The 11,906-nt window shown below is 36.3% G+C and overlaps 1 protein-coding gene across 6 annotated transcripts in view; it reads left to right on the forward strand.

Moving 5' to 3' along the window:
• The window catches only part of CLIP4 (CAP-Gly domain containing linker protein family member 4), a 126,531-nt gene that overhangs the window by 58,991 nt on the left and 55,634 nt on the right, over positions 1 to 11,906 (forward strand). For 3 of the 6 annotated variants that reach the window (XM_069072131.1, XM_069072133.1, XM_069072132.1), the window contains exons 13-16: positions 143 to 266; positions 3,131 to 3,186; positions 3,946 to 4,018; positions 8,675 to 11,070. In XM_069072131.1, the coding sequence (XP_068928232.1) occupies positions 143 to 266; positions 3,131 to 3,186; positions 3,946 to 4,018; positions 8,675 to 8,999 (578 nt within the window). In that variant the 3' untranslated portion in view covers positions 9,000 to 11,070. Of the gene's footprint in view, positions 1 to 142; positions 267 to 3,130; positions 3,187 to 3,945; positions 4,023 to 8,674; positions 11,071 to 11,906 lie in introns of those variants that run through there. The other 3 variants (XM_069072134.1, XM_069072135.1, XM_069072136.1) reach the window with 2 other exon arrangements.

An 11,906-nucleotide genomic window follows, 5' to 3' on the forward strand; every position in this document is an offset into this window, starting at 1 on the left:
ATGTAATTTTCATCATTTTAAAATTTAATACTTTTACTCCGTATTACATTTCTGAAAATGTTTGGTTGCACTGGACCTAGGACTAATATACTGGTCATGGGAAAAGTACAGGTGCTTCATAACCTCTTTGTTTGTATTCTAGGAGTTTGGTGTGGCATTGAGCTTGAAAAGCCCTATGGCAAGAATGACGGTTCAGTTGGAGGTGTGCAGTACTTTACTTGTCAACCAAGATATGGAATATTTGCTCCCCCAACCAGGGTGCAGAGGTAAAAATGGAATATTTCTATATAATATACACTTGTTTCCAGGCACAGATTTTCTGACTGGCTTTTCCTTCCAGTTAGAGTTCTTTCTTTAATATTAGAGTGGAACATCGAATGCAGTTCATTCGTTCTTCCAAGGGGTTAAGTATCTACCTTCTTTAGAGGGAGGGGCTCATGGAAAGCAAAATTTCCTTTTGCTGAGGATTTGCAATTTTAAAAAACATCCTTTCTTCCTCATTTGCATACCCTATGAGTACATGTAGGCTATTAGATGTAACATTGCAGCTAAGAACAGTGAGAGCAGCAAGCTTAATCTGTCATGCAAACAAAAGTTAAAATGCTATCTGATTGCTTCAGTCACATCCTAACTGCATTACATTTCCTGCCAGCAGGCACCCCATTCATTCTCTTACAAACCTAATGGAACCAAAATGGCTTTTTCCTCTGATTCCTTTTGGTTTCAAAAATAGATAGACAGTAGATCTTCAGGGGAAGTGGAACTTCAAGGATTTTTAAAAAATATGTAATAAACTAGCTCACTGTTTTTTGTTAAGATATTACACTTTGAAAATCATCCTAGTTTACTTTGGTTTTAGGAAATAAGTTTACCAGAAGCAAATCCTCTATAAATTCTAGGTACCATTATGTGAGATGACTTGTCATATATGCTGATATGCTGAGAGGCATGTTGTCTTGGTACACTTTACAGTGGAAGGGAAATGGTACAATAATTTCTAAATACAAAATAACATGAATAATATAACTACATGCATGTGAGCAGTTCTTCCAGCCATTACCAAGTTGTGAACCTCTTCTAGTTCAGATAGTCTTTTTTTTCTCAGTAGAAACACTAGACAATAGAGTATAAATGGATACTGCCAAGATAGGTTCCAGATAAATTATTTCAGATTTTCTTGTGTTTTTGATTCGCTTTTTTTGAAACTTGGAAGGTAACTTTCTTTATACCTTATACCTTATTCTTTTAATAGTACTGTTTTTTTAAATGATTATTCTTGGTTATTTGGGCAACAGGGACCTAAGTTCATTTATCCAACAAATTATTGAGCTGAGTATGGTGCATATTGAGCACTGTATTTGGAGGAAACTGTATTGGGTATTGAAGCATATGCTGGTCACGTATTGTGTTAATATTGATAACAATAGCTTGAATTTATATGGCACATCAATGTTTATAAAGCGCTTTATAAATATCTCCTTTTGTCTTCACAACAGCCATGGGAAGTGGGTGCTATTATTATTATTTTAAATAATAATTGAGACATTTACCTTGTTTTTGTTTCAAAATTGTTTGAAGAGATCTCTGAAATGATTTTATAAATATGTAAGGAAATTCTTGTCCCAAAAGTCTTAGTGTAGCTTTAAGCTCCAGTAGCTTATATATATACTCTCTTCTAAAATTGCAAAACTCCAAACCTTTTACTGCCCAATTATTTTCTTTTCTGTTACTCCTGATCTCTTTTCTATACATTTCTTACCTCTCCTAATTTTTTTTGCCTTTTAACATTTATGACTTTTTTCATTTCATTAACACAGTTGTAAGCAAAGATAGTGATTTTTTTCCTGTCTAAATTTTAAAATTAAAATTTAAAACTTTCTTAATTGATTAATCTTGTTATTCTTACTATTGTTTCTTTCCTTTCTGCCATTTTGTAATTCACTTCTTATTCAGCTCTCTTAGTGATGGTGATGACATTTATGTATTGTATGTGTATGTGTACACACAGATAAATTCAGCTATAGATGATGGTATCATTAAGATATTATTAGTAATAATCACATAAAAACTGAATTAAATCTCAGATGAAGGAAAAAAGTCAATAAGAAAGTTAGGTGAGATTATTTGGTTCAGGAAAACTTTTTTTTAAAATAGTTTTCAGAATGCATCTATGGATATTATCTCATTGGATTCTCACGGAAATTTTGGGAGGAGTGAATTGCATTTCCTCTATATCTGAATACTAAGAGGTAGAGAGGCTAACTGACTGTCCTCAAGGTTACTTGACTTGTAAGTGGCAGAGAGTAAGGGAAAACCCAGCCATTGTTTTCTGTCTGTTGCATTGTGCTGTTTCTCATTTGGTGAGTAACTCTGATTCTCTGTCAATACTTTCTTCCTCTCTTTGTTATATATTATATCTCCAAGTCACTTTTTTCCCCTCATGATTTCAACTACTGTTTATTAATTAAACACAAACCTCTTTTATTTTTGTCCTCTCTCCTTCCCATTCAGCCCTCTATTAAAAATATAGGAGGCTTGGGGCAGCTAGGTGGCACAGTGAATAGAGCACTGGCCCTGGAGTCAGAAGGATCTGAGTTCAAATTTGGCCTTAGACACTTGACACACTTATTAGCTGTGTGACCTTGGGCAAATCACTTAACCCCAATTGCCCTGCCTTCCCCCTTCCAAAAAGAAAAAAAATATAGGAGGCCATCTCTAAATGATCTACTTCTTATACTCTTTATGTTATGTCTCAATTGTCTTGTTTGCTGTCATCCTCATGATATTAAATCCTCCCATAGTGCTCTCTTGGGCCCTCCCTTAGCAAATAGAATAGTTGTAGTCTCTGCTGTTGAGGAGTTTAAAATCCAAATAAACATAAGAGGTGGAGGCCTTTATAATAAAAGGTCAGGAAGATTTTGAAGAAAACACAGGAAGATAATTTTCAAATTGGGGACAGCTTGAGGATTGCTTTATGAGAAAAGAAATTAATATTGCAATGGTTATCATATCTACATTGAAAACCAATATCAGATAAATGAGTATATCACGCATAAGTCAATAGGCTCTTTGTTACAGTTGAGCACCAGATACTTGTACTGAGATGTTTGCATGTTTGTTTTACCAATAGACTAAAAGATACTCTTTCGGAGAATGCATCAAGTAAACGAAATCATTCTTTTCCAGGTAAGACTAAGAATTTTATTAAAATTAAAAAAAAAAGGAAGCCACTAGTTCTGTGTTGCATTATTAACTGCTTTCACTTCAACCTTTAAAAAAAAAGAGACTATATTTAGGTTCCATGATTCCCTTTTTTTATGGAAGCTATTTTATTGTCCTCAACTAGCAATCAGTGGAGCTTCCAACAGTTAGAAATTGAAAAATGTATTTTTAGGACATCAATGCATGTTGCTTTTTGTGATAATAAAGGAATTATTTTTCTTTGAACATATAAAGAATTAGGTGATAAACATTTTATTTAGTGATAAACATTACTTTTTTCTTAGTATATGTACTTTGATTTTTGTCTTTAATTTTTTTGGTAGTTTATCAAAACCATTAAATTCAGTAGAAAAAATGGTAGGTTTATCATTATATAGAGAGATTTTGTCTTTATGAAATTTGTTTTTAATATCCAGAATCTTCCATCAAAATAAAAAAACTAACACTGGAAAAATGATTGTCTTATTCTTAAATGTATATAGTTTGATTAATAAAGATATAAGAAATCATTTGAATTTTGGATAAAATTTTCTCAAGAAATCTAAGCTATAATTATGTTCCATATATATGTGCTTTCTCCCTTTGACTCTAGCTTCCAAGGAAACATTTGATATAATGGAACATCTGCAGAAGTAGTGACAGAATATGGGGTTGAATAGGCTTACATGTTTAGGGTTGGGTTTTTCTTTTTCATTTTTTTCTACCATTAATTTTCCTACTTAGGTTTTAGACGAAGTTTCAGTACAACTTCTGCATCTTCTCAAAAAGAGATAAACAGAAGAAATGCCTTTGAAAAGTGAGTATCAAGTTATTTAGAAATATAGATAGTTGAGATAAATATGACTTGGAAAGTTATGAAAGAAGCACTACTATTTTGTGTCTTATTCTTTGGTGTATTTCTTAACATTTAGGAGTAAATGTGTAATGCTTGCATTAATAGTGAAATAAGTGCTTTGTGAGCATATTGTCCTTTTGTAAATGCTTTTAAAAAACCTTTAGTGTTTTGCTATAATATATGCATACACACACGTTTATGTAACACATGTGTATATATCTACATATATACACGTACATATTGTTATATACATGTATGCACATAAATGTGTGTATTTATACACATAGATCTATCATTTTCTCTTTTTGGAGGCTATAGGTTCTGTGAAAAGGGGTTGTTTTGTGTTACTATTGAATTGGGTGGATTCCCCTCTCCCCCAATCAAATCTATGTTAATAACTATTTTGGAAAATTTGATTTAGTGTTTTCCCTGTTGAATGCAAATAATAAGTATATCAAAGGGATATAATACCTAGATTGCCTAGATAATACCATAATAATTGCCTAGATGAAACAATATTTTGTTATTTGGTATAACCTAGATACTCTGGAATATTGTTTTAAGTGTTTCTTTGAACAGAGAATTTCTCTCTTCTCTTATACTTATCTCAGTCCCTCCACCTTTCCTAGGTCTACGTTGCTCCCAATAGCCCTTTTATCCATTTAGATCTGAACTTTTTTTTTTAGAGGAAAAGTGAGTGCTTTATTCTGTGGGTACAAACTTACAGGTATATGATAGAACTCATCTCCACATACTATTGACTACAAGTATATTATTTACAGAGAAAAATTCACAGTTTGAAAATAGAAACTAAATGTATCTTTGATGTTTAATGTGTTCTTCTAGCCTAATTGAGTGCTTATTTTCATTGGGTACAATAATTTAATTTTTTGAAATCATTCATAGAGATGCCCACAAGAAGCTTATCACAGTATTCTTTTAAAATATATATTTTAATATTCTTTTCTTTTTTAAATTTTGAGTTCCAGATCCTCTCACTCCTTCCCTTCCACTCCTGATACTGACAGTATTCTTTTAATATTTTGTTGTTTGGTTGTTTCAGTTACTTATGACTCGTTATGACCCCATTTTGGGGTTTCTTGGCAAAGATACTGGAGTGGTTTGCCATTTTTTTTTCAGCTCATTTTATAGATGAGAAAACTGAGGCAAACAGTTGAATGACTTGCCCAGGGTCACACAGCTTGTAAGTGTCTGAGATCAGATTTGAATTCAGGAAGATGAGTCATCCTGATGTCATTCTGATGCTCTATCCACTGTACTACCTAGCTACTCTTTTTAAAATATAATACATGCCTATTGTTACCTCTTTTTAAAACTTTTATGAAAGGTTTTTCAAGTGCCACATAAAGTTATTTCTGTTTTTTCTTCCCTATTTCTCTGAGCCATACTATATCCTAAATCAAAAGTAGCATTAGTATTTTTATTTTATCAAATGTGTTGCCCCCCAAGTAAATACAAATCAAATGTTTTAAAGCAAGGATATTTAAGGGGGAAAAACAAAATTTCAGTGAATTACTTCAATGTTTGTCTTTCCAACGAATAGCCTGAAAAGTTGTGCACATTTTTTATCATTTCATGAGATTATTTCATTATTCTATCTTTGTGTCTTTACATGCCTAGGACGTCCTCTTTCTTTCCCTTGGCATTTGGCATCTCTAGCTTGGGTGGAAGTTCAGCTTGTGCCACTTCCTACAGGGGGCCTGCCCTAATCCTCCCACCTGCTGGACCGCCCCCCCAACAAAATTTCTGTGTATATAATTATGTGTGTATATGTTATTTTTCCAAATGATAGAAACTCTTTGAGGATTGCTTAACTCTGCCTGTCATGCTTTTTTTTTTTTTACACTTGCCCAGAGTCTGCATCTATTGGAGTAGAAATACTTGAACTTAGCTTTTCATGGTTCTTGACCTAGTACATTAGGATTGACTACATAATGGATAGAGAAACCCCGCCCCCCTTGGAGGCAGGAAGATGTGCTTCTATGTGCATACCTGTGGGTGTAGTACATGTATTTATTGTATATATGTGGGTGCACATGTACATATGTACATGGAAGGCATTGTCCTTACATATAAATGTGTGTGTGTATGTGTTTGGGACCTTGTGATGTCTGACCAATACATACCTACATAGTTAGTTACCAAAGAGAGAAGCACCCAACATCTGGGTTTTCAAAAGCCAGGGGGATTAACAGCTGTCCAGAGTCTCATCTGGCCAAATCACACAACTCTTCCCATGAGTAAGCCCTAAAACAAAACCTCACCTCAAAGGTATATATAGTCTTCTCCAGGGTCTGAAGACATCACAACCTTCATAACCCACTACTTTATTATAAAGTAACAAAAGGTGTGCCTTCCTGAAAAACCAGCCTCCCCTAAGCAAACTTCAAATTCCCTAGACCTATTAAGGGGGCAGGGAAGATCTTCAAATTCCCTTACCATAACACATGGATAGCACTAGAAAGCTGCTTGGGGCACGCAGAGGGTATGTGACTTGCCCAGGGTTGCATGGCCAGTATGAGAAAGGGGTCTTCCTGACTTTTAGGCTGCTTTTTTGTTCAATCCCATAAAACTGCCTTAGGATGTATGTGTATGTGTGTGCATATTTGTATGTATTTGGTTGTTTGTGTATGCCTATGCATGTATGTGTATGTGCCTAACTATGCATGTACATACGTATGCTTAAATGCAGGTAATGCATTGATGGTGATGCACAGGTATACACAAGATGGGCTAAGGCATGTAATTTCATGAATAGAGCAACCCAATGAGGAAGCTTTTTCTACCAATGTAAGCCTGCATTTTCTCTGCAACTTATAGTTGTCTGTGCCTGGACCATTGGGAGGCTATGTTACTTATCCAGCAGTTGTATGTCAGTGATAGGGCTTGAACTCAAACCTTCCTGATTCTCTAAGGTGGGCTCTCTGTCCACTATGGCACACTGCTTTAGGATGTGTGAGTGTGTATGTGTGTCACAATAATATCTCCTGTCACAGTAAGTTAAAGACTGCCAGTAGGTTTTTAATTGCTACCTGCTTAGGTAAAAGTAATCAACCAGTCAACAGGCATTTAGTCTCTGGTCAGTAAGCATTTATTAAGGGCCTGCTATGTGACAGGCTCTAAGCTCTCAAGGTACAAAGAAAGGTAAGAAAAAAGTCCTGATTCTCAGTGAGCTCACAGTTTAATGCTAGTACCTACAAACAAGATACAGTCAGGATAAGTTAGAGATAATTAACAGAGGGAAGGCACTGGAATTAAGGGGGGAGGTTGGGAAAGGCAAGATTACATTATGGCAGGGACTCAAAGGAAGATAGGGGATGGAGATGAAGAGAGAACATTGTAGCCATGGGGGGTGGGCAGTTGCTGGGGGAGGGAGTAAGGTGTAAGAAGACTGGAAAGGGAGGAGGGGGGCAGACTGTGAAGGACCTATAATGCCGATTTATTAAGTACTTATTATGTGTTAAGCATTGCACTAAGCACCAGGGATGCAAAGAGAGCAAAAACATAGCCTTTTCCCTCAGGCAACTTATATTATGATCAGGGAGACATATAAACAATTAGGTAGATGCATATACACCTATTTGTATATGTTTACACACCAGGTAGATGGAGGGAAAGCATCTGAGAGTGAGAGGCATTTGCAGCTCTAGGTACCAGAGAAGCCCCCTGGAGGAGTTTGTATCGAGCTAGGACTTGAAGGAAGTCCCTAGGAACCTCTGAGTGGGAGGGGAGGGCGCAGAGCACAGCCAAGGCAAAGGCACTGAGAAGAGAGAGGAAGGGATGTGAGAGAGGACCTGTCAGGGGGCTGGGGTTGCTGGCATGGAGAAGGCATGCAGAGGAAGACCAAGAATGCTGGAAAGTCAGAAAGGGACCAGCTTAGGTACAGTTTGAAATGCCAAGCTAAGGAGTTTCTATTGATGTTTGAGGCAACAGGGCTCTCACTGAGTAGGAGGGTGACATGATCAGGCCCACAGCCTAGAACGATGGAGGAAGGTAGCTTGGAGGAGAGAATAGAGACCTGAGGCATGGAGATGAAAGGCTCATTCTTGCAGCCATCCAGGGTAAAGTTGATACATGAGAACCTGAGCCATGTAGGGTAGCATCTGTGTGAGTGTGGAGAAAAGCCTGTGTACGCAAGATGTTGTGAAGCTAAAAGCAACAAGAATGTTCTAAACAGTGAAAAAAAAAGCCATCTTAATTTGCTTCCACCAGAATACTTCCCCCACCATGACTCCTGACCCCCTGCAGTAATCATGGATATTTCTGTGAATGATAGTTAGCAGGTCGTCTCTGCAAAATGATAGTTTGGTGATATTTTTTTGGTGACAGTACTGGCATTGCCATCAGACCTTGCAAGTGAAATCCTGAATCTAGAACTAGACTGGATAAACCAGAAGGGAGTACATTTTCCACAATTAAAAATAGGCAATTGCATTTCATACTAAGTTATGGATTTTCATACTGATGTTTTAATTATCAAAAAAAATTACTGGTCCTAAAAATTGCATGTCACTGAAAGTCAAAGTAAAAACTGTTTGGTCATTGTGACTAAGTAAATAAATATATATTACATACATTTTTTTTTATCTTGAATAGATCAAAAAGTGCTTTACTTCGTCGAAGCTGGAGCAGTACTCCAACTGCTGGGGGTGTGGAAGGAGCTGTGAAACTGCACCAGGGCTCTCAGGTTCTCCTCACCAGCTCTAATGAAATGGCCATTATTAGGTATGTGGGCCCCACTGACTTTGCCCCAGGCACCTGGCTTGGACTTGAACTCAAAGGTGCCAGGGGAAAGAACGATGGCTCAGTGGGGGACAAACGTTATTTCACCTGTAAGCCAAACCATGGAGTTTTGGTTCGACCAAGCAGAGTGACCTATCGGGGGATAAATGGGTCAAAGCTTGTGGATGATGACTGCTGAACTTGAGACCTCTTGAATGATGCGGTCTAGTGTATTACATGTTAGGGACTGTGTCATACTAGAGGCTCTGACACATGGTGAGTGCATGGGGAATGGCTGACTTAGCTCTTCATTAACATTTTGATAACACAACTATCTTCATAGTATCATTAAGACAATTTACAGATTAACTTTAAACAAAAGGAGTATGAAATTTTTAAGAATCATGAATCTCTTAATATCATTTAAAGAGAACTTATTTTTTAAAGCTTTTAGACCTGAGTGTGGTCCTGGGATGCCAGATAATTATGCCATCAGGAGACCAACTGATGTGTTCTGTTGCTTGTTCTGTCTTACTTTGTTGTATATGATTGGATTACTGTTGTTAAAAGTGTTGGGCAGCATATTACTATGATAGTTCCTTTAGCCATCCAAAGTGTTTTGGGCATTGTTATCCCTTTCTGCTCTTTGACCTGTAAGGGGTAAGAAATGGCTATAGGTGGCTGGTCGTTCATGAAAACATCCGTTCCCTCTCTGATCCTCCAAAGAAATCCTGCTCTGAAGATGTGCAATCTAGAATTTTAGGATTGGAAATGACCTCATGATTTGTCTAGGCCACTCCTCTTAATTTATGGATGAGGAAACTGAGGCACAGAAACATGAAGCAATTTCCCCAGGGGCTCACAGTTGGTAGCAAAGTAGGGAGTGCAGAACAGGCCTCCTGCCATCCAGTCTTGTGCCGTCTGTACCACGTGTGCTGCAGGGATCCTCAGCATTTTTCTGAATCACTTATCAAGGATTGCTGATGAAGCATCATGTAGAGAGTCAGCTCCTGTTTTAGATACCACCTTATTGCTGCATAAAAGACCACATTTGGAAGAAGCACTTTTTAAACTTGATGCACTTTCATTTCTATGGAAAGCTTCTCCTTGCTGTATCTTGAAGCCTTTTGCCAGTTTTTCTTGCTGGCTATGAAAAAACAAAGTAGCTCTAAAAAAATGCACTTAAAAGCAAGGAGCAGATTGAGACATCCTAAGCTTACATATAGAGAGCAGTGTGGTTTACCACGCAATTTTCCTCACCCATCAATAGAAATAAATATTGCACTGATAGCCGCGGTCTGTGTGATACACGTTCATTTAAGTGCTTCTTCACTCCTAAGGCAGCTGTGACATTTGCCTTAGTTGGTTTCAGATTTTCCCAACTGTTGCAAAGCACAAGTATTTGAGCTTTGGCTAAATGCTACACAAATTCAGCGAGGGAGCCCGTTTTCATTCTGTGGCTTGTGCCCATCTTCGTGTTTAAGCTTTATAATAGAATACCATTGCAAGGAGTTTGTGTTATGTCTGTATGTGGATATTTGTGCTCCATAAGTAAAAAAGATTTATATTTTATTGTAGATATTTAGATTTGGAGAGACTACAGAAATAGTAAAATGGTTCACTTTATAAGATTTAAAATTATCCTTAACAATGGAACTGCCTTTGCACTTAGAAATAACATGTTCAGATATTTTGCAATATACTATTTTTAAACTGAATTCTGCTGCTCTGCTGCTCTTTTGAAAAAAGTGTGGTATTTGAAATACTGCTAGACCTATTTTCCTGAAATACATTTGCAAAACAAGGCTGTAATACACTGCCTTTTAATCAAGGAATATTTTTACTGACTAAAGAAAATGAATGTACTGTGATTTTGAATGTAAACTTATTTTATTATACTGTTTCCTAAAAACTCTGTTTATTTATACCTTGAGATGTATGCGGATACACTGAACTTTTGCAAAGTCCAAAATGTTTCCTGTTGTACATCAGAGCCCTATAAATTAAAATCTGTTATATTGATGTTGACAATGATTTGCTTTTAGGGAAACCATAAACCACTATTTTTTTTTCTCTTACAACCTTTATTTTCTTTCATGCATATGTTATGTGAATAGAGAGCATCTATTAAATCCATATACATTTATACATTCATGCATAAATACATGAAAACAAATTTTTTCATCTTTAGCTTATTAAATGTCAGTCTACTTGTACTGAATTGTAGCTTCTTGAACATAAATAAAATGGGAAACCATTGTGTTTTGAAATAGTGTCTTATGATGGACTCTTTCTATTCTTTTCTTCTCCCATAACCCAGGATAGTAGCCTATGCCATCACTTTCTCCTTAAAAAACAAAACAAAACAAAAAAACATTTTATAAAGAATTTGAAGTTGTTGTCTTTACTAATTCGAATGTTCCTGTGAGCTTGACTCTTCTCATAAACACTTTTCAAAAGGAGCATGCTTTCTTTAATACAACAAGGTTGGTTAAACAAACCACCCACTGTGGAAAGTGTTTTAATAGGCAGGATGTTTTTTCACAAACACCAGCTAGAAACACAGAAGAGTGTCTTTTTGCTTCTTTCGTACACATGCAAGAAAAAACAGTTTTAATTATTAGTATTACAAATTTACATGGAAAAATTCGTCTACATGGTCCTATCAGGGTGAGAACTACATTTTTATATTTTATTATTCACGTTTTCATGATTCACCAAGATGGTAAACTTCCTGATACATCTCTCCTACTCCCTTGTGCAGTATATTATCATCAGTGTTATTAAGGGCCTGGCGCATAGTAGGCTCTTCATCAATGGGTGATGAATGAATGAATGTTTTTCAAGTAATTCCTTTACTAACATTATCTTTGATGCTTTATTGAGGCAAGGTTGTGACTGGGTTCTCAAAAGCTTTTTCATTACAATGCTAGCTAGTTCTGCTCACTAGCTCTGCAGGGCCTGTTGAAACTTGAAGGACTTTGACTATGGTCCCAGTATCCATCTGCTGTCTGATAACCAAGAAACAGCTTAGCCAAACTGGACAAATTTACATGGAAAAAAATTCGTCTACATGGTCCTATCAGGGTGAGAACTACATTTTTAT

The sequence above is a fragment of the Petaurus breviceps genome, unplaced genomic scaffold, assembly GCF_028583685.1.
Source record: "Petaurus breviceps papuanus isolate PSGF00001 unplaced genomic scaffold, PetGlider_PUasm1.0 90845, whole genome shotgun sequence".
NCBI lineage: Eukaryota > Metazoa > Chordata > Mammalia > Diprotodontia > Petauridae > Petaurus > Petaurus breviceps.